At 38.7% G+C, this 24,089-nt stretch overlaps 1 protein-coding gene across 2 annotated transcripts in view; it reads right to left on the minus strand.

Moving 5' to 3' along the window:
- The window catches only part of PPP1R12B (protein phosphatase 1 regulatory subunit 12B), a 254,079-nt gene that overhangs the window by 153,978 nt on the left and 76,012 nt on the right, over nucleotides 1-24,089 (minus strand). For both annotated transcript variants that reach the window (XM_049770622.1, XM_049770621.1), the window contains exons 4-9: nucleotides 19,616-19,775; nucleotides 17,651-17,795; nucleotides 16,513-16,587; nucleotides 12,553-12,632; nucleotides 10,997-11,136; nucleotides 1,691-1,803 (exon numbers count right to left, since the gene is read on the minus strand). In XM_049770622.1, coding sequence (XP_049626579.1) covers nucleotides 1,691-1,803; nucleotides 10,997-11,136; nucleotides 12,553-12,632; nucleotides 16,513-16,587; nucleotides 17,651-17,795; nucleotides 19,616-19,775 — 713 coding nt within the window. The remainder of the gene's footprint in view (nucleotides 1-1,690; nucleotides 1,804-10,996; nucleotides 11,137-12,552; nucleotides 12,633-16,512; nucleotides 16,588-17,650; nucleotides 17,796-19,615; nucleotides 19,776-24,089) is intronic.

The following is a 24,089-nucleotide window of genomic DNA, read 5'->3' on the forward strand; positions in this document are numbered from 1 at the left end:
ACTTTTACTATCTGTGTGGTAGAAATGCAATAGAAACACTCAATTTTCTTCTCTACTCACTCATCTGAATGTACATAGTTTTTATTTATTTTTCTCAGCTTTAGAAACGCAATCATGTCAGCTTTTTATTTCCAGCCCAGATTCTGATGATGCAAATACCTTTCAACACTGCTACAGCAAAGTCAAGTAAGTACATGTGTGTATTTATAATATTTTTCACTTTTTAACAAATCAGGAAGTTTTGTCCCACCTAGATGCAGTATAGTATATGGGATACAATAAAAACTTGGCTAATGAGTGAGGACTGTCTTGTACTTGCTCCCTAATAGTTCCCTACTTGCTCCTAGAAATCAATAAATCACCAAGCCCTTTGTTTACTTCCATAAGACTTCATAATCCTGCCTTTCTAATTTGTGAGGTACTTAATCATGACATTAAAATCTGTCCAACTACAAGCTTTGATAACAGCTTCATTCCAAAGAACTCAGATCAACTTAAATCTCAAACTGATTTTATACTTTTCACAGGGTCACCATTCAACTTTTCCTAGAAACCCACAACTTAGAGACATGAGCAAAGTTGCAGAAGGAAATGCTGCTGGTACTTTAACAAGTTTTTTCCATCTCTGCTCTCTACCTTATGCTTATGAATAAAGCATAGGCTTTATTTTATTTCTTCACTTTATTCATAAAAGTAAATTTTAAACTTCAAAAGAATATCATCAAAACATGAATACTAGATACCTTCCTACTCCAATAAGACTTTCACATATACTTAACTTCAAGCATGGAAAAAATGGCCAATGGACAATATTTCTTTGGTCCTAGACTACTATATCCTATGCTATCTAAACAAGCTATTAGCTAAACTTCCCTGGTGGTGGTTTGATAGCTTTGTAGGCAATTTTAGAGATGTGATGTTTGTATGTGCCTTCCCTACACCTATCCCCACTCATAATTTGAAGGTCTATCTCCCAAGTGACTACATGCAGAGCTTATAAAGTTGAAATGAATTCATGTGGGTGAGGCTAGTGTCTTAAAGAAGAAAAAGAAACACATAAGTTCTTTCTCTCACAATGTGAGGGCACAGTGAGAAGTGGCCGCCAGAAAGCCAGGAGAGTCCTCACCAGAAAATGGACCAGCTAAGATCTTAAATCTTAGACTCCAGAATTATGAAAAATAAATTTCTATTATTGAAAGATGTTCAAGAAAGCTTTGTAGCTTATTTAATTAAAGCATCTTTCTGTAATACAAGGGTGTTTGGCTTATATGCAATAAATTATGATCCTTTTAAAGATATTTTTTAAAAATATCTTTGATCTTGTATATGGTGTCCTGAGCACCTCCAGGAGTCATCCCTGAGCATAGAGCCAGGATTAAGCCCGAAGCACTGCCCACTGTAGTCCACCCTACACACCCCAAAGAATCTTTCTAGTATATCCACCTAATCAATGATACTTTGTTATGCTACCATAGAAGACTATACAAGTGAAAAAAAAAGTATCTTTATTATTCTTCAAGAATTTGACTATATACAAGGCTGGGAATTGAGTCAGAGCTGGCCACAAGCAGGGCAAGCACTTTACTCCTTGTGCCATCTGTCCAGCCCCAGAAATGTTTCTTTAAGGTTTTCATTGTATAATAACTGTCGTAAGGGAAATATAACATTCAGATTAATTCCAAGTACTCACTCTCCTAGAAGAAGAGGCAGAGAAGGTATTTTGAGCTTGTGTTGGTATCTGCTCCGTAACACTACTCTTGCTTTCAGAGTTGGAATGGTTGACAGTGGCTTCTGACTTCTTATCTGTTTAGGCAAGAGAAGCAACAAATCCAAAATTGAAACTTATTTTTATGTGTATAGATGCCTTTGCTAACAGAAAAGGCTTATTCAAACCACTCCTTATTAAAGGGATGCTTCTACTCAAACTAAGGTATCTACTCTATGATAAACCATTGTTCCAGAAAAGAAATACAGTGACATTCTTATTCTGGTATATAAGCTCTAACTCTGATCCCCAAATACAGGATTAGATAAGGTTAGAGAGATAGTATAGTTTGTAGGGTGCTTGTCTTGCATGCAGACAATCCAGGCTCAATCCCCAGCATACCACATGGGCCCCTGAGCACTGCCAGGAGTGATTTTTGAGTGCAAAACCAGGAATAAGCCTTGAGCACTGCCAGGTGTGGCCAAAAATTAAAACAAAACAAAATACAACAGAGAAATGACATTAATACTAAACGGTATAAGTAATATCAATATGGCTCGAATAACTATAAGAGTCAGAGAAAAAGAATTTGTATCTATGATGGTAAAACTTTATAAAAGATTTAAGCTGAGTTTTGAGGTATAAATAAACTCTCAATTAGAGGAAGAGTTTGCTGCTGACATAAGGCTATTGATATTGCCAATGACTTCCTAAGTGCTACCTCATCCTTGTCTGAAATCCTGACTTGATTCCTCACAGTATCAGGAAGAGTGAAGTGTGGGAATTATCTAATCTCTCCTGCTGATTCCTGCCTGGAGTTTTCTGATGCAAAAATATGCATTCAAACTTTCCTCAAATTCTACTTCTCTGGCAATACCTTCTTTGCTGACTTTATTAATTCCATGTATTTCCTGAACATGGTGTGCCGCAAGAGTTTTTCTCTGTATCTTTTTTTCTATAATAGGAAATCTATTCCATGATGCATCTCATCTGTCACATTGCTTTTGTGTTTACTTATTATGCAGATAATTTCAAATTTTCACTCTTCCCCTGATGTTCTGAGGAATCCAATGTCAGAATTTTAGAAAAGCCACTTACAGACAACTCTAAACAGCTATAAAACCCAATACACCTAACTTCATATGGTGTTATGGTCATTTTTAAAAAAAGTGATAATAATGCTATATACCTCAGAATAGAATTTTAAGGAATAAATAAAATGTTTAATGCATAGAAAAGTAAAAATGACTCAATACATGTAAAGTGTCACCAAAGCCCCCCAAACTCATCATAATTTTCACTGGAGAACACCATAAACTTCATTTTTATCTCTCATTTATTAAGATGCATATGTCTTTCCTATCCCTATTTCCCCTAGAAATATGCAACCAAAAACACTAAATTCAGGGGTTTGACATATGGTAGATATTGTGCTGAACAAACAAACAGCATAGCAATGCAAACACTTAAAAATTAGAGTTTGTTACTGAATGACTAATGAGTCAGAGATGAAAGCAAAAGATTCCTGGAAACAAATGAGAATAGGATACAAGCTACCAGCTGACAATGTTTGGGACACAGCAAAAGCAGTATTCAGATGAAAGTTCATAGCCTTAAAGCATTCATCAAAAAGAAAGAAAAGGCCCACATAAACAACTGTACAGTTTAAGAAGCTGGAAAACGAAAAACAAAATGAGCCAAAGGCAGGCAGGAGGAAGGAAATAATACGTAGAGCAGAAATTAATGAACTAAAATCCCAGAAAACAATGAAACCAAGAGTTGGTTCTCTGAAAAAATTAAAGATTAATAAGCCACTAGCAAGATCCCCAAAGAAAGAGAGAACCCCGATAAACCAAATTAGAAACAAAAGGGGGAAAATTACAGTAGACACCGTAGAAATTCAAAGGATCATCAGAGATTACTTTGAGAACCTCTATGTCACAAAATGAGAGAATCTAGAAGAAACAGATAAATTCTTAGACTCCTATTAGCTCCCAAGACTGAATCAAGATTAAATAGAATATCTCAACAAATTTACCACTACTGAAGAAATGGAAATGCTAACTAAAAGTATTCCCCAAAACAAAAGCCCAGGCCCAGATGGATTCACTAGTGAATTCTTTTAAACCTTAAAAAAAAAAGACCTACTGCCAATCATTTTCAGACTCTTCCAGAATTTTAAAGAAACAAAAGCACTCCCAAATAGTTTCAATGAATCAAACATTACCCTGAAAACAAAAACAAAGACACCATAAAATAAGAAAATTAAAGTCTGATTTCCTTAATGAACTCAGATGCAAAGATCCTTAACAAACTACTAACAAATAGAATCCAACAATGCATCAAAAAAGCCCTATACCGGGGCCTGGGAGATAGCATGGTGGCAAGGCATTTGCCTTGCATGCAGAAGGATGGTGGTTCGAATCAGGTCATCCCATACAGTTCTCCGAGCCTGCCAGGAGCGATTTCTGAGCATAGAGCCAGGAGTAACCCCTGAGTGTGGCCGGGTGTAACCCAAAAAAACAAAACAAAACAGAAAAGCCATATACCATGACCAATTTGGATTCATCCAGGAATCTAAAGATGGTTTAACATACACAAGTTAGTCAACATAATAAACCAAATCAATAAAAGAAAAAATCATATAATCATATCAATCGATGCAGAGAAAGCATTTTGATAAAATAGAAAACCATTCATGATAAAAAGAAATTCAAAGAAATGGGAATCTAAGGGACTTTCTTAGATATAGTCAAACCCATTTACCAAAGCCCAGGACAAATATTATACCTAATGTGTGAAAAACTAAAAGCCTTCCCTCAAAGATCAGGCATAAAACAAGATTGCTCACTCTCACCACTTCTATTCAATATAGAACTGGAAGTACATGTCATAGCAGTTAAGCAAAAAAAGATATCAAAAGCACTCAGATAGGAAGAAAAAAATTTAAGATAGGAAGGGAAGAATCTCTAGTTGTGGGTGACATAAAAAAAACTTTAGAAAATCCTAAAGACTCCACAAAAAAACTTCTAGAAATAGATCTCTACAGTAGAGTGGCAGACTACAAAATTAACATGCAAAAGTCCATGGCTTTCCTATACACAAATAATGAAAAAGAAGAAAGAGATATTTTTTTAAATCCCATTCACAATTCTTCCTCAGAAAATAAAGTACTTCAGGATTGGAGTGATAGCACAGCAGTAGGGCATTTACCTTGCACGTGGCCACCCCAGGATGGACCCGGGTTTGATTCTCAGCATTCCCTATGGTCCCCCAAGTCTGCCAGGAGCACCACCAGGTGTAACCAAAAAAATAAATTAATAAAAAAGAAAATAAACTACAAAATGCCATTTCAAGAAATAAAACAGGATATAAGGAAATAGAAACACATATCGTGCTAATGGATTGGGAAGATTAACATAATTAAAATGGCAATACTCCCCAAAGCATTGTACAGATTCAATGCAGTTCCTAAAATTATATCAATGTCATTTTCCAAATAAATAGATCAAACACATTTGAATTCATGTAAAACAAGAAACTTCCATGACTATTTAAAGCAACTCTTGATTAAAAAAAAAAAAAAAGATGAGGGACATCACCTTTCCTAAATTCAAACTGTATTAAAAAGCAGTAGTAATTAAATTACTACTGCTATGACCACCACCACCACCACCACCTGCTACTCTAGTAGTAGCAGCAGCAGCAGCAGTAGCAATAGTAACAGTAGTAGTAGTAGTAGTAGTAGTAGTAGTAGTAGTAGTATTGGAATAAAGACAAGCTCAGATTAGTGGAATAGAATTGAACATTCTAACATTCCCAGGTATATGATAAGTTAATTTTTGATAAAGGAACAAAAGTGTGAAGTGGAGCAAGGAAAGACTCTTCAAAAATTGGTGCTGGCTGGGGCCGGGTAGGTGGCGCTGGAGGTAAGGTGCCTGCCTTGCAAGCGCTAGCCAAGGAAGGATCGCGGTTCGATCCCCCGGCGTCCCATATGGTCCCCCCAAGCCAGGGGCGATTTCTGAGCACATAGCCAGGAGTAACCCCTGAGCGTCAAATGGGTGTGGCCCAAAAACAAAAAAAACAAAAACCAAAAAAAAAAAAAATTGGTGCTGGGAAACCTGGTCAGCTACATGCAAGAAACTAAACTTAGACCTCTCTCTGACACCATGCACAAAGGTCAAATCAAAATGGACTGAAGACCTTGATATATTAAACCTAAAATCATAAGGTACATACAGGAAAACATAGGCAGAACTTTCCATGACATTGAAGCTAAACATATTGTCAAGGATGAAAAACACCAAGCAAGATAAAACAAAGATAAACAAATGGGACTACATTAAATTAAAGAGCTTTTTCATCTCAAAGGAAACAAAGACCAGGATATAAGGACCAACCATGCAATGGAAAAAAATATTCACCCAATACCTTTCTGATAAGGGGCTAATATATAAGATATATAAAGCACTGGTAGAACATAACTAGAAGAAAATTCAAGTCTATCAAAAATTGGGGCAAAGAAATGAACAGAAATTTCCTCAACAAAGAAATACATATGGCCAAAAGGCAGATGGAAAAATGTTCCACATCATTAATCATCAGAAAAATGAAAATAAAAACTACAATGCATTATCACCTCACATCACAGAGACTAGCACACATCAAGAAGAACAAAGAATAACAAGTGCTGGCACAGATGTGGGAAGAAAGGGACTCATTCACTGCAGGTAGGAATATGGACTAGTCCACCATTTTTGGAAAATAACATGGATATTCCTTGAAAATAAACTAGAAATTGAGCTCTCATATGACCCAGTAATATCGTTCCTAGGAATCTATCCTAGGGACCCAAATACACAATGCAGAAAAGGTATCTACATTCCTGGTTAGTGGTTGACCTAGGTTCAGTCCCTGGCATCCCATAAGGTCCTATAAACCTGCCAAGACTGATATCTGAGTGCAAGGCCAGAAAGTTACTCAGAAGCTTATCTCATAAACTTAACTCAGAAAGTTAATCAAAAGTTTAACTCCTGAGCGCTGCCAGAAACCAAAAATAAAAAAGGAAAGAAATGAGAGAAAAGATATTATACCCATAGAGATGAGGGACAAGAGGACCAATTCATGGTAGAAAGCTTGCCACAAATAGTGGGGGAATGCAGTTAGGGCAAAGAAGAGATCGCTATGACAATGATAGTTGGAAATGATCACTCTGGACAAGAACTGAGTGCTGAAAGGAGGTATAGTGATATGATATTCACAATACCCCTTTAGTAATAATATTGCAAAAGCAATGTCTAAAAGGGAAACCAGGTAGGGCATATTAGAGAGAGAAAAAGAGAGAGAGAAAGAGAATTCAGAGAGACAGAGAGACAGAGATAGAGAGACAGAGACAGAGAGAAGAGAAAATTCTGCCATAGAGACAGACAGGAGGGAGAATAGAGGGGAGAACATGAGGGAAATGGGACAATGGTGATAGGAAATGTGCACTGGTAAAGGGATGGGTGTCGAACATTGTATGACTGAAAGACAATCAGGAACAACTTTGTAACTTTATCTCATGATAATTCAATTAAAAATTATTTTAAAAAAAGACATTTTGCCAAGACCTGAAGTACAAGGATAAACCTAGAATTTTCAGCCAAAATGATAAGTGCTACAGTAGAGATAAGTATGCAGAGCTGGAGAAACAGAGAAAACTGTGGGTCAATTATCACAGGATGGAAGAACTGTGAAGTGATCCATTATTTTTCAATTTCTTGTATAGAAAAAAACAACCCTTTAGAAAGATTTCTTCTACCTGGTAAGTTAGAACATATTGCTTATCACAAAAATCATTCAGACAAGCATTTGATGTCCATAAATTAATTCTAAGACACAAGTAAATGCTTAGGGACAGAAGTTCTGAACGTGTTTTAGGATTTAGAGCAACTGAACGTGGCTAGCTTAAGTCCTTACCTATGTATAGCACAGCTATAGAGCTTGAGATGATTCTTCATGCAAAGGTAGAATAGAGAAGGTGGTCATCAGAGATTTTTTAACAGAGGTTGTAGCATGGGAAATAAGGTGCTGTGGGTATTTTACACCAATAGCAGTGGACTTCGTGGAACAAGAGACCCAAAGCATGGATACTTGTCATAAAGCAATTAAGAGTATTTTGGCAGCTCCTTTCAATTCTTCTAGTACTTGGTAACTAACAAAGAGATCTAGCAAGCTCAAATATTAATTCCAGACAACAAGCCTGGGACATTTAAGTAATTAATAAAAAGATTTTAAAGAAACATTTATAAAGTTTGATAGCTCTACTTCATTAGCATTTCCAGAGAAAATTGTGCCTACTTAGTAGTAGAAATTCAAGTTTCAATGAATGAAAGCCTATCTTCTATACTATAAATTTAGCTGGTGCTTGTGTTTTCTATTGAACCAATGATATCTAACCCCATTGTTTAAAAAAAAAAAACTTCAGAGATATAGACATAAAGAAAGGTAATCTCCTATAACTAATAGAAACCATATCAACAAAATCAGATCTTATTTTGTAACTGTATCTCATGGTTAAATATGTACGGAAAGGAGGATATGCACAGGCACACAAAAAGCTAGATATCTTCATTGTATTTTGCTAGCCATGAACAAGTTCAGAGAAAAATACTGGCTACTTCTTTATCTCTTACAGACTCAAATCTGAAAGAATAATGTCAGTGAATGCAAGACATATTCTAAGACTTTCACCTATCATGAACTCCAAATTATTCATGAGAACCTGCTATGTTACTGTGGAATCTTTTTATTCAGTAAAATCCAGAATTTCTTTCCTGAGTGTTTGCCTGATTATATATAAAAATCTATTAAGATATTGGGACAGTAGAGTATTTGCCTTCCATGTAGCCAACCTGGGTTTGATCCATGGCACCCCATATGTACCCCAACCCCACCAAGAATGATCCTAAAATGCAGAACCAGAAGTAATCTATGAGCACTGTCAAGTGTCACCCCCCGCAAACCAAAAAAGAAACAACAACAACAACAAAAATGATCTGTGGGATGCCCAACTATCTGTGGGATAGTTGGTTAGTCTAAAATATTTAACATCTTACTCTCAGATATGGGGCTACTCTCTCGCCCTCTAATAATAATGTTAAGAAGCTCCATGTAATGTATAAATTACAGATAAAAGACATAAAAATTTATAGGTTTCTTTCCTTCATCTATATCTCACATAGTGACAATGTATTTCTTTTAAAAAGAAATTTAGGAATTCTGTTTAAAGAAGCAATTCAAATTTTTACCATTTACCTAGAAGTACGTGATCAAAATGTCTCTGCATGATCTCACCTCCTCTGCCTGTTAACATACTAAATTTTGGAATCTGGTCTTTATAATATCTACTACCACAAGGTCAGAATACTTGGCTCCTTCCTACAAGAATTCTTTGGATATCTTATCACAGCAATATACAAACTGGTGAATATATTCTAACAGAGCTCCCAGTATTTATAGCCAAATTCTCCAGAAGTTTAGTATCTTTGAAAACTAAACTTCAAGCTCTTACAGGAATACTCTATAGCCTTCTCTCTCCAGCAGCAACATTCTCCCCAGAAGAAATGAGGGATCTTAGTATACTTATCCACATCTCCTTTTTCTTTCCTTTTCTTTTCTTTCTTTTTTATTGGGGGGGGGGGCGCTAATTATACTGGTAGTGCACAGGCCTTACTCCTGGCTCCATGCTCAGGGATCATTCCTGAAGGGGTTCCAGGAACTATATGTGGTGACTGGGATGGAAAACAGATTGGTCATAGGCAACAAAAACACCCTACCCACTATACTATAAATAGCTCCAGACTAAGAGATGTAAACTTTCTTGGCCCTGCCATGCCTATTTGGTTTTCATTTGCCTGAGATGTGGACTCTTTTACTTTCATGCATCATAAACTTCTTTCACAAAAAAGGAAGAAAGGAAAGAAGAGAGGGAGGGAGGGAGGGAGGGAGGGAGGGAGGGAGGGAGGGAGGGAGGAAGGGAGGGAGGAAGGAAGGAAGGAAGGAAGGAAGGAAGGAAGGAAGGAAGGAAGGAAGGAAGGAAGGAAGGAAGGAAGGAAGGAAGGAAGGAAGGAAGGAAGGAAGGAAGGAAGGGAAGAAAGGAAGGAAAGAAGGAAGGAAAAAGGAAGGAGGGAGGGAGGGAGAGAAGGAGGGAAGGAGGAGGGAGGGAAGGAAGGAAGGAGGGAGGGAAGGAAGGAAAGAAAGGAAAGAGGGAGGGAGGAAAGGAAGGAGAGAGGGAAGGAAGGAGGAAAAAGGAGGGAGGAAGGAAGAAAGGATGAAAAGAGGAAAGGAGGGAAGGAAGGAAGAAAGAAAGAAGGGAAGGAAGGAGGGAAAGAAAAAAGAGAGGGAAGGGGCCCGGAGAAATAGCACAGCGGTGTTTGCCTTGCTAGCAGCTGATCCAGGACCAAAGGTGGTTGGTTCAAATCCCGGTGTCCCATATGGTCCCCTGTGCCTGCCAGGAGCTATTTCTGAGCAGACAGCCAGGAGTAACCCCTGAGCACCGCCGGGTGTGGCCCAAAAACCAAAAAAAAAAAAAAAAAGAGAGAGAGAGAGAGAGGGAAGGTGGGAAGGAAGGAGAGAGGGAAGGAGGGAGGAAAGAAGGAGGAGGGAAGGAAGAAAGGATGGAAGGAAGGAGGGAAGGAAGAAGGGAGGGAAGGAAGTAAAGGAAGGAAGGAGGGAAGGAAGAAGGAAGGGAGGAAGGAAAGAAGGGAAGGAGGGAAGGAGAAAGGGAGGGAGGAACGAAAGAAAGGGAAGGAAGGAGGAAGGGAAGGAAGGAAGGGAAAGATGGAAAGAAGGAGGAAGGGAGGAAAGGAAGGAGAGAAGAAAGAAGGGAGGGAGGGAGGGAGGGAAGAAAAGAAGGGAAGTAATGAAGGAGGGAGGGAAGGAAGGAAGGGAAGAAAAGAAGGGAAGAAAGGAAGGAGGAAGGGAAAGAGTAAAGGAGGGAGGGAAGGAAAGAAGAGAAGGAAGGAGAGAGGGAAGGAGAAAAGGAGGGAGGGACGAAAGGAAGGGAAGGAAGGAGGGAAAGTGGAAGGGAGGGAGGAAAGGAAGGGAAGAGGGATGGAAGGAAAGAAGGAATGAGGAAAGGAGAGAAGAAAGAAATGAGAAAAGGAGGAAGGGAGGGAAGGAAAGAAGGAAAGAGGGATGGAGGGAAGGTAGGAAGGAGGGAAGGGAGGAGAGAAGGAAGGAAGGAGGGAGGGAAGGAAAGGAGGGAAGGAAGAAAAGGAAGGAAGATTTTTCTTTGAATATCTGTTTTACCTGCATCTTTTTCAGTTTCTGACTCAGAAGCTTCATCTTCACCTTCTTCCTCCTCTGAGCTGGAGCTGCTAGATTCTTTGTTTTCTTCCTCCGTTTCTTGGGACTTTGGTGTCTCTTCCTCATAGAGCATCTTCTCTTTGCTAAATTAAAGATGACTTGAGTATAACTCAGAAGTGACAAACCACTTCTTAAGTTCAGTGACAATGTGATAAAATAATAATGAATTTAAAGACATCTATGTGTATGCAATAGTAGAAATGTATTCAAGTATAACTTTACAGAGGCAATTTTCTGTATCTGAGGTTTCTTTAGACTTATGGCAACCAGCCTATTCCACACACAGGTGGAAAAAAATGGCTAGAAATCTCATGATGATGAAGTAAATATGATTGTATATTGTAAAAACATTAACTATAGGGGCTGAAGCAATAGCACAGCGGTAAGGCGTTTGCCTTGTACGCGGCCAACACAGGATGGACCCCGATTCGAATCTCAGCATCCCAGATGGTCCCCTGAGCTTGCCAGAAGCGACTTCTGAGCGCAGAGCCAGAAGTAACTCCCAAGTGCCGCCAGGTGTGACCCAAAAACCAAAAAAACAAACAAAACTATATTATTAGGTATAACAGGAATCAAACTAGGTACAAGAACAGTGATAAGTACAGATGTTGTGTCTGTGCTTTGGAAACGTATATTAATAGAAGCTAATTAAGAATCCATAAGTACTGGGGTCAGAGAGATAGCATGGAGGTAAGGCATTTTTTTTTTTAATTTTTTTTTTTTTTTTTTTTTTTTGGTTTTTTGGGGCCACACCCGGCGGTGCTCAGGGGCTACTCCTGGCTGTCTGCTCAGAAATAGCTCCCGGCAGGCACGGGGGACCATATGGGACACCGGGATTCGAACCAACCGCCTTTGGTCCTGGATCGGCTGCTTGCAAGGCAAACACCACTGTGCTATCTCTCCGGGCCCGGAGGTAAGGCATTTGCCTTTCATGTATATTCTACATTGTAGAAAGATGGAGGTTTGAATCCCGGCATCCCATATGGTCCCCCGAGCCTGCCAGGAGCAATTTCTGAGTGTAGCGCCAGGAGTGACCTCTGAGCACTGCCGGATGTGATCCAAAAAACAAACAAACAAACAAAAAGAATCCCTAAGCAGGGCTAAGCAATAGTACAGTGGGGAGGGCCCTTCCTTGCACACAGTCATCACGGGTTCAATCCCTGGCATCCTATATGGTCCCCAAACACTAACAGGAATAACCCCTGAGTACAGAGCCAGAGTAATTCCTAAGCATCACTGGTGTACCCAAAAATAAATCCTAAGCAAGACAAAAAGATATGTTGAAATCTTGATTCAATTCTAAATTTAAAGCATGTTCATCCATTTTCAGTGTCTCCCCCATATATCAATACCACCTCCTCATATTCCAAACATTCCCATATGTTTAAAGATCATTTGGCTATAATCAGATATTCTTTTCTATAAATTCTCAAGCTAAATATGTTGCAAACACATACACAACAGAATTCAGACCATTTCTTATTTCTGGAATAACTTACTTCTTAAAGAGTCCACTCTGCAATGGGCTATTCAAGTCTGACTCAATGAGTTTCTTCCGGCTCTCTTTCTCACTTCGAAGCTGGAAATTGAGAAAAAGAAAACAGGAAAGAAGTTGATGAATGGTAAGGATCAGCAGCAATGAGAAGAACTCAAAATGGAACTGGCAGGGCTGAGGTGGCTCAGTGACAAAACCGTCTCCCTCAAGGAACCAGCAAGGTAATACAATGGCAGTACACAATCTTGCCTTGCACATGGTGGACTTGGGTTTTTGTTTTGTTTTGTTTTTTGGGGGGCCACAACAGTGGCACTCAGCAGTTACTCCTGGCTCTGCGCTCAGAAATTGCTCCTGGCAGGCTTGGGGGACCATATGGGATACCAGGGATTGAACCTGAATCCATTCCACATCGTCTACGTGCAAGGCAAATGCCCTACTGCAGTGCTATCACTCTGGCCCCTGGATTTGGGTTTGATCCCCAGCAGCCCTTACAATTCCCAATCTCTGCCAGAAGTAATCTCTGAACACAGAACCAAGAGAAATCCCTAAGCAGAGCTGGGTGTGGCTACAAACCAAAACTAAACCAAAAAAGAAAGCAGCCCACTTCATAAAAGCAATATTCCGAATTCAATGTGCCAATGACTTGTGCTGAGTGAGGGCCTGCAGCCCTGCTAGGAGGTAGCCCAGACTACAGTCTCCTGTGCAATCTTGGGCCCAGCTCGGCCAGGTGGTACAAACACTGCCACCTTGTGTCTATTGAGCATGGCCAGGACTTCCCTTCCCCAGGACCATGAATGTGAACCCCCCCCAAGTGGACCTTACAAGCACTATAGCTCAAATATGTGCCACTACCACAGGAAGAGTATGACCCACATGAACATCAAAACTAAAAAGTTTATAATTCTCAGAAACCAGTACAACCAAATGTGTAAGCACCACAACTAAGTGTGCATGTGGCCCTTGGTCATGAGCACAACAGGAACAGCATAAAGAAAAGGGAAGAAGGGCACAGCCAATGCAGAGAAGACAACACCATCAGTGTTGGGAAGGGAAAGGGAAGGAGGCATCTGGCAAAAGGAGGATATGCACATACATCTCCACAGAATACAAGGACAAAGGAAAATCCTCATCCAAGGTGGAAGAGAAAAATTGTGGTGTTGGAGCTGCACTGAAAGTGCCCTTCTAGGGTCCAGAGAGATAGCACAGTGGGTAAGGCACTTGTCTTGCATGTAGACAAACCAGGCTTAATCCTCAAATCCCATAAATGCACAACAAACAAAACATAAAAGAAAAAGTGTGCCCTTCTATCAGAGCTGGAGAGATAAAAACCGTCAGGGCTAGAGAGATAGTACAGTAGTTAGAGTGCATGTTTTACATGCACTTGATCAGAGTTTAGTCTTCAGAACCATGTGACTTCCTTATCAGTGGCTGAGAAGGCCCTGGCAGCCCCTGTAGTATCCATAACTACCAGGTCTGAGCTCAAACAGCAGAGCACATACCAGAGTAGCCAGGTGTATCCCTGGCAGCCCCAACAGCGCCAAGCATGGTCCTAATAAACTCAGCCAAGCACCACTAGCCTAAGCACTATAGAACATGCTCTACTCAAAATGACCTAGCTAGGCAGACAGAGTAATAGCTGTGGCTAGATATACATAGGTATAGGTCTATAGATATATTCAGTCACATGAAACTTTGTTTTTTGGGGGGAGGGTCACACCAGATGGTGCTCAGGGGTTACTCCTGTTTCTGTGCTCAGAAATTGCTCCTGAAAGACTCAGAGATGCTGAGGGATCAAACATGGGTTGGCTATGTGTAAGGCAAACACCCTAACTGTTGTGATATTGCTCTGGCCACCCACATGAAACTTTGAAAAAATTCTTTATGATCCATGTATAAATGTAGTTGGCAGTCATTCAAAAACAAAGGGAATTAAAAACAGGTAACAAATGGAAACTGGCCCTTTGAAAAACTTGTCTGATATTTAGATACATGTTCTAAACAAAATGTATTTATAGATCCTGGAATCAAATTTAGAAAATGTCCACAGGAGTCTAAAAACTGTTTTATAGTTTAAAAAAAACACAACCATAGCTATGCAAAGTATTCATCTTCCATCAGGAAGACTGCCACTGCCAAATACAGCACTGATGCTATATCAGAAAGTTCTAGTGTTTCCAATTGCTTATCAAAGAAAACAAAATGAATGAAATGCCTGAGCTCAAAGATGTGATTCTCCCACTTGAAGTAAGGAGTATCTTCACTTTACTAATCAAGACATGATGCTGAACACACATAAGAGGAGGTTAGATATAGACGTGAGTGCAGTGTTCCCATCATCGACTATATATAGTTCTTTCATTCACAACTACTGTTTCTCATACTGGTAATAAACTTCAGCCCACATGACCTCAGCCACAACTCACAGTCCATCCAAAGGGAAAAACAAAGCTAATGATTTTCTTAGGAACCAGAGAAATAGTATGGCAGATAAAATCCTTGTCTTGTATGTGGCCAATCTGGGTTTGATTCCCTGGCACCCCATATAGTCCCCAAAGCCCTACCTCAAGTGATCTGAGCAGAGAGAAAGTGGTAAGCCCAGAGCACTGCTTGGTAAGAACCTCAAAACAAAAACAAACAAACAAATAAATAACAAAGCTAATAAATTTTTTAATTGTTTGTGAGGGCCACATATGGCAGTGCTTGGATCAAACCCAGGGTGAACTAGACATGTTTCCTTTTACTTAAGACACATCCCTGAACCAAAGGCAGTTATAGTTTTTTTCCTATCCTGGCCTATTCAAACAGGAATTCTTTAATCCCTAATATGACTCATCTTTTTTTTTTTTTTTTTTTTTTTAGTTTTTGGGTCACACCCGGCGGTGCTCAGGGGTTACTCCTGACTGTCTGATCAGAAATAGCTCCTGGCAGGCACGGGGGACCATAGGGGACACTGGGATTCGAACCAACCACCTTTGGTCCTGGATCAGCTGCTTGCAAGGCAAACACCGCTGTGCCATCTCTCCGGGCCCATATGACTCATCTTTATTCCTCATGTCCAATCTACTATCTCCCCTTATACGTATAAAATATGAAGTATTTACTGCTTATCTATATAATGGGAGGTTTTCTCCATTCTTCCACTCTGTCCATGGGTACTGTGCTTATGTGATTCTCCTATAAATAGTACTAAGCAGAAAGGCACATGTACTCAAACAATGGAAGATTTAGATTGAGGAGGCAGTGGCCGAGGGCTAAATTAAGGCTGGCTGCTGGATCTGAAATAAATAATGACTCACTGACTTGAGTGCTGTCCAATGACAAATGAGCTTTAGTTTCTGACTATATATGCTTTTTAAGAAAGTCACCTATCTATTCCTTTCTACAATTAATTTGCTTTTAGGATTGAAGGGTTAGTACAACAAGTAGGGTGTTTGCCTTTCTTGTGACCAACTCAGGTTCAATCCCAGACATCCAATAAGGTCCCATGAGCCTGTTAAGAAGTAATTCTTGAATGCAAAGCCAGGAGTAACCACGAGCATCACTAGGTGTGGCCCAAAAGCAAAACAATAAAAGCAAACCCACAATTAATTTACTTTAAATAAGGGTGCCCTTGTAGTCAATAAGGTAAAATATGTGACAGGTCCTCTACTCTAAGGGGGAAAAAAGTTACCTTTCTACAACTATGACATTCATTTTCTAGAACTCAAAGGTAATTATTAGTTTGCTCTTGTTTTAAGCTTTTAGAGGCCTGGAGACTAAAATGAGAAACAATGAATAGTGACAGTTTCTGGGATATTTTCTTCTAACAGACTATTAGTAATTCCTAAAAGGAACAATTATTACCCCTAAAATGGAAATCTGCCCATTTTCAGCCTCAGCAGATATAATTAAAGCAAGTGATTAAGATACCAGGTGTGGACTGCAAACTGCTACCAAAGCTTGAAAACTCCAATTGGGAACTCACCGCATTCTGCTTCTTCTGGAGCATCTCCAAGTGTTCTACAAGACCCTCATCAGCCACATCAAAGGGCGTTTGGCCCTACCGATTAAAAAAGGTATATCATGACCAAGAGAAAGCAGAAGCAGTGGTTACTTGACTTTATCAGAGCACAATCAATATTTTACTTATACTTTTGATTATACAATATGGTTTCTTCCCTAAATAATCTACTCTGCATTATGACTCCTTTATGCAATAAAACATAAGTTAAAAAAGAGAGCAAATCTTTAGTTTTATATTTTATAAAAGATTGTTAAAGAAATCACAATAACCATAATGATGATGATGGTGATGGTGATGGTGGTCAAAAGAATGGTTTATGGCCTTTACGCAATAATTGAAAGCTATGTTGTGAACATTTAAAATAAGCTTAATTCTATTAAAATTCAAAAAGAGGCTCTGAAAAACTCAGAAAGGGGTCCCTGGCACTAAAGCGGAAGTTTAAAGGAATCATTTTGCTCTACTGGGAGAAAGCAAAAGAAAAAATTCCATCTATTTTTGGTTGGAACCATCAGCAAAACTAAGAACCCTGCCCATAACTGAAGAATAAAACCTGAGTTCAGAAGAGACACAAAGCAGACAAGATGATCTAACTCTTCTGGGTTATAATTTTCTGCCAAAAAGTTATGCCTGGAGATTTCTGAAAATCAACAGATGTATATATTATATGTATGTGAAAGAGCTTCTAAGTGGCATGATTGAGACTGAATACCACTATTTTCAACCAAATGAAAGACATCTTTGTCATTTTTAAATGACCAGAAGTGATGAGTTCAGCTTTTAAAAGTCTGAATTAAAGTGCATCAAGTAAAATCTTTTGTATTTTACCATAGACAAAGAAGTCTTAGATTACCCCAATGTTTATATTTTTCCAAAGGAAAATATATTTTTTTTCCAGCTGGTTTTAGGGGCTTCAATACAAATTTTATCAGAAGGCTAGGTCAGTGAAGGTGTTTTTTCCACCAGCAAACCTCTCTACACTCACAACAAGCAGAGCAGTTCCTCCAGTTGCTGCCTGGCCATGCAACAGACTTTAGGCCTCCTGTATTAGCAGCCACCAAGCTCACTGTCCCTTTAGAGGGCCAGACTTACTATTACTAACCAGTTTGTTTCTGATGTCCATGTCACAGAGTGCTTCTGCGAGGATGGAGCAAGCCTCTTTCACTCCCCAATGTGCAGCAGCATGGAGGGGAGTCCAGCCATCATGGTCCTGAACATTGAGTTCAAAGCCAGCCTGAATCAAAAGTCTATGGGAAAAGTCACAAACAAGACACTTATCTCCTCTGTCTTACTGTTTCCTGCTAAAAACACGATCACCCAATAAATTCAGACTTTGGCCCTGAACCACAGTGGTTCTGAAGTTACTCTTGTCCTCTAATGCACAGCTCAGTTTTCATAGTTATTACCTGAAAGCTAACCATTTCTAAAGACCATGGCACTTAGAGGATGTTGTGTTATATAAGAGGGTATGTGAAAAGATGTCTGAAATTAGTTGAAGCCTAATTCAATTTAGTTGAGTCAAGATGTGCTTTCCATTTTCCAGTACAAGGACAAAATAAAACATAAAATAAGAATTCACTTTTTGGGGGGAAGGAGGGTTTGGGGCAACCCAGAGGCACTCAGGGGTTACTCCTGGCACTGAGCTCAGAAATCGTTCCTGAAAGGCTCGGGAGACCATCTGGGATAGTGGGGACTGAACCCAGGTCAGTCCCAGGTGAACCTTATGTGAGGCAATGCCCTACCGCTATGCTATGGCTCTGGCCTAAGAACTCACTTTTCTTCAAGTCTTTTGCTTATTAGCTTTATTATCCTTCTAGAAAACTATACTTTATTATATCTTTTATATATAAAACTTTTCAAAAATATCTGTAGGGGTTTCATATAACCAATAAAGCTATAATCTATGTTTTGCATGAAAAATAAAGAATATGCTCTCCTTCTGCCACCTGTACTGAGGGCCCTTATTGCACTGAACTAGTAATGATTACCAGTAATGTGGGCTTCTGAGATACCTCTAAAGAAGTGAACAGCATTTGAACGCTACTCTTAGGCAGAAACAGAATAGCAACTTGCTACCATACCTACTAGACTCCCCATAGTTAGGTAGAATATAAAGCATTAAAAGAGTCTAACAACAATTACACATGCAATTCTTTTAGGACCCATTCATTTGCTTGGGGAGCTCACCAATATTAGGTACCAAAAGCTACATAAACCATGTTTAGGGTTGAGAAGATAAAAAGGCTGAACTGTATGCTTTGTATACAGGAGTCCCAAACTTGATTCCCAGCATTGCATGGTTCCCCAAACATTACCCAGAGTGACAATCAAACAATGCCCCCACCCAAAACCAAATATGACCCCAAAACAAAAATCAAATGTAAATCATATATGCCTATAAGGAAAAAAATGAAAGAGGTAGATTATTAGAATGATATCCTATTACCTATACTTTTTTTGTTTGTTTGTTTTGTTTTTGGGCCACATCCAGTGGCATTAAGGGGTTATTCCTAGCTTTGTGCTCAGAAATCACCCCTGGCAGGCTCGAAGGAAAACATGAGATGCCAGGAATCGAACCCAGGTCTGTCCCAGGTAGGGTGTATGCAAGGTAAATGCCAAACCGCTGTGCTATCTGCCCCTATTATCTATACTTCTTATCTAGGCTCTGTACACTTAAGATATACATAATATAAATAATCTAGCAGTATTATGTCCAAAGAATATGAAAATGATCGCAAGTCTGTCCTGCATTCTATGTCACAGAAAGAGACTGCAGGGATATTCAGGACTGTCATGGAAGACTGTGCACCATCATCTTCTAGGTCAGTTTACTTCAACCTGTTTATGTCATATATGTCATTGAGAGTGTGTCGAAAGGAGAGAAACCATCCATGGATGGAGATGAGCAAAATTTGGGAAAAGACTATATGATCAGAGAGGAAACCAAAGACAAAAGAAGAAACACACCAGAGCTGAAAACTTAATTCAACCCCTACTTTCAAAAACCCAATTCATCCCTTTTTCCCCCCAATCAATCAAATCCCTGATTGGTGTAAATGGAAAATACCTGAGGACTTCAGAATAGCCCTTGGCAGCAGCCACATGGAGAGCTGTGGCCCCGGAGCGCGCCTGCCTCACATCCTCTATTTTCCCGCTGTTGAGCCATTGGCGGGCATCCTGCAACATCTGCTGCTCTTCTTCTTTTCTTGACTGCTCTAGATCAACTCCTACAGGAACCAGAAACCAGACAGCCAGCATTACTGAAGAGCCATTTATATCCAACAGTATAGATTCAAAGCTTAAAAATAGCTACAAACAACAGTTTAGTCATTGGGCTGGGTAGTCATCGATTATACTCCTCATTTAGAAGAGCAGTGATATTTTTACACATATTAAAAATCTTACAAGTGCTAAATATCATTATCAGGTTAAATATAATGTGATGGCAGACCCATTATTGGAACATATCTAAAAATGTTTTCAATAGAACATAGAGGCCAAAGTTATATTATTATGCTATAAAATATGTTTGAAGTTCTTCACATATCATATATTACTTTCATTTGCAACAACTTTTGGAGGTAACTTGGATAGACCTCACTATCCTTATTGAATAGATGAGAAAAACAATACAAAAAGGTTAAAAACCATGCCTAAGATCATAACAAACATTAATTCTAGTAACCAGCACCCTGATATCCTAGGTCTCTTTCTGTTTCTCTTTCACTTCACTTATGATAGATTATTATCAAGAACTTGGCTTCAGATATGACAAACTAAAATTAAAAAAATATAAGTTTTTAAGTGAATTTTTAAATGAAACCATGCTGATTTGTAACTAAATAATCTCGAGTAGATGAGGAATTAAAGAGTGAATGTGTAGATTTTTTTCCTTTAAACTATTATAAGGAAGAAGAACAAAAACAAGGGAGGGAATTGATAATGTGAATTAACAACAAATCCTGAATATGAAATACCAAATAAAAGCATCTAATTGGATCATTGGAGGTAGAAGGATTGAAGATGACTCAGAGACATGGGTAGTAGTTTGAACACCCTGTTGATGTTGAAGTGAGGTATATACATCAAGCCCATAAATATTAACATTACTGTAAAAACATAAGCTAACACAAGAACAAAATAAAACAAAACAAAAAACATCTAAGAGGAACAAGTTTAAGGGGGGGAAAACCCAAATTTTTCTTTTTTTCAAAGAGAATCTGACTGGTTTCATTTCAAAGGGAATCTGACTGGTTTCATTAAGATTTGTTTAATATGGGCCTGAGAGATAGCACAGCGGCATTTGCCTTGTAAGCAGCCGACCCAGGACCTAAGGTTATTGGTTTAAATCCCAGCAGCCTATATGGTCCCCCGTGCCTGCCAGGAGCTATTTCTGAGCAGATAGCCAGGAGTAACCCCTGAGCACCGCCGGGTGTGGCCCAAAAACCAAAAAAAAAAAAAAAAAAAAAAAAAAGATTTGTTTAATAAACATGTACTGTCATCAGTAGCAGGCAAAACATACATATAGTTTTTGGATATTTCTGAAACACTTCTAGTTATCTAATGTTATTCAAAGTTTATTAATCCTATAAAAAAAGCTAATTTTAAGATGCTAGGTTTAGGTAATTAATTATTCAGGAGCTAAGTTTATATAAGAATAAAACTTGGAAAAAACAATGCTTGGTATATTATGGTAAGATGATTTGGAAAATATTTTAGATTGTTTTCTTCATATTTAATTAAAAACAAAACAATCCTAGGTACTAAGGAGGTAGATCAAAGAAGGTGGATCAAAGAAGGAGGTGGAATACCCTAGGAACACAAAAATCCAATACAAAAATCCCTTCCTCACACCTATATTCATCACAGCACTTTTTACAAAAGCCAGACTCTGGAAACAACCAAGATGCCCTTCAACAGATGAATGGCCAAAGAAACTGTGGTACATATACACAATGGAATATTATGTAGCCATCAGGAGAAATGAAGTCATGAAATTTTCCTATATATGGATGTACATGGAACCTATTATGTTGAGTGAAATTAGTCAAAGAAAGAGAGAGACACACACCAGAATAGCCTTACTCATCTATGGGTTTTAAGAAAAATTAAGGACACTGAAATAATTCCCAGAGATGAGGGCCGGAAGGACCAGCTCAAGATATGAAGCTCACCACAAAAAGTGGTGAGTGCAGTTAGAGAAATAACTACACTGAGAACTATCATAACAATGTCAGTGAGTGAGGGATGTAGAAAGCCTATCTCAAATATAGGTGGGAGTGGGGGAAGGAAGAGATAAAGGCATTGGTGATGGGAAGGTTGCACAGTGAAGGGGGGGGTGTTCTTTTTATGACTGAAACTCAACTACAATTATATTTGTAATCACGGTGTTAAAATAAATTATTAAAAAATATTAAAAACAAACAAAAAGGCCAGAGAGATAGCACAGTGGCAAGACGTTTGTCTTGCAAGTGGCTGACCCAGGACCAATGGTGGTTCGAATCCTGAATCCCAGCATCCATATGGTCCCCTGAGCCTGCCAGGAGCAATTTCTGAGCAGAGAGCCAGGAGTAACCCCTGAGCACTGCCAGGTGTGGCCCAAAAACAAAAACAAAAATTATTTTAAAGTTTTATAAAAAATAATAAAGTATTTTGAAAAAAAAAGAACTGTAGAAAGCACATTTGTGAAAAATCATTGTATATTCAATGAAGACATTAATAAAATGGCAGGAGGTTTACTTTAAAAAAAAAAAAGAGGTGGGAGGTAAGCTTTGTACATAAGAACACTACTGGAGACAATTCTGAGCACTATGTAGGAAGCAGAGCCCAAGCTCCAGCACCTGGAACCCAAAGAGAACAATAACAAACAAACCCCTTCAAAAATACCAATATATTTTGATACTTTCACTATTTTGGAAAAGAGGTTCTATTAGCTTTCAATTACTTTTATGAAACTGATGATTAAACAGAGAGCTCTTAAAAACTGAGGTGTGGTAATATATGTCAAGATCAAGATAATAGAGCCAGAGAGATAGTACATTCAGTAGGACATTTGCCTACTACATTGCTGACCTGGGTTTGATCCAAGGCACCCCATATGGTCCCTGTGCTCCACCAAGAGTGATTCATTAAGCAGGGATTTTGTCTGTATTAATCTATTCCTTTTTTTTTTTTTTTTTTTGGTTTTTGGGCCACACCCGGCAGTGCTCCGGGGTTATTCCTGGCTGTCTGCTCAGAAGTAGCCCCTGGCAGGCACAGGGGACCATATGGGATGCCAGGATTTGAACCAACCACCTTAGGTCCTGGATCCGCTGCTTGCAAGGCAAACACCGCTGTGCTATCTCTCTGGCCACTGTATTAGTAATCTATTTCTAATGACTATACATGTTGGGTCTACCACAGATTGGATATGAAAATAAAGATTTATTTTATATGAAAATAAAGATCATTAGGGTCAGTGAGATAGTACAGCAGGTAAAGCACTTGTCTTGCACAAGGTCAAGCAAGGTTTGGATTCAATTTCCAGCATTACATATGTTTCCTGAAGCGCTGCCAAGAATAATTCCTAACTGCAGAGCCAGGAATAACCTCTGAGCACTGCTGGGTGTAGCCCTCTCCCCCTAATAAAATTTGAAGAGAAAAGAATGATCATTAAAAGGTTTTGAGAAAATATAAATAGATTTCTGAGTAATTTAGCAACTCTAGAATCAGAGAAATGAGTTTGATCTTTGGTTGCACCCATATCAATGTAATATGGTGAAAACAACTAAAATACATTTGGGAGACAGCTGAGAGGGGGACCATGAGACAACGGTAGAACAATGCACGCATGAAACCCTACCATTAACAGAATTGACAATCACAGTGACTAAAATTTAAGAAAATGTTGAAGAGTTCAGAAATGTTAATACTGTAAAAATTACCTAAATTATAAAAATAAGAACAATTTGAAAAAATACATCCCGGGGAAAAAGCATCCTAGAGGAGTTTATATTATTCCTCCTTTCAGTCTATAGTGCTCCAACATCTATGCCAATGAGAAGGAGCCAGGATGGGGCACTCCCAGTGGAGTGTCCCCAGTACATGAAGACCTATTTAAAGAGTTTTATATTCGTTGCTAGGCTTTATGAGGCAAAATATTTATGATGGTATAACATTAAGATAATAAACTTAACTTTGTTAAATTAAAATGTTATATGTAAAATATATTTCATACATTCTTATATGTTTAATTTACACCTAATCTTTATCCAATTCATCCACAAACTGGCAGTTATAATGGTTCCCTATCTTAGCTACTGTTAATTATGCTGAAATTGAACATGGAATCAAAATCCAGATTTGTTATCATCTAGATATTATCATCTGGTTCTGTATTTACTTTTTGGTTGAATCTCTAGATTGCTTCCAATAGTGACTTTATCATTTACAATCTAAACATCATACAGGGTTCCCTTGTCTCTATGTCTTTACAAAAAACATATATTTCTATTTGCTAATAACACTTCAACAAATGTGAAGCAGTAATTGATTGTGGTTTT

The sequence above is a fragment of the Suncus etruscus genome, chromosome 3, assembly GCF_024139225.1.
Source record: "Suncus etruscus isolate mSunEtr1 chromosome 3, mSunEtr1.pri.cur, whole genome shotgun sequence".
NCBI lineage: Eukaryota > Metazoa > Chordata > Mammalia > Eulipotyphla > Soricidae > Suncus > Suncus etruscus.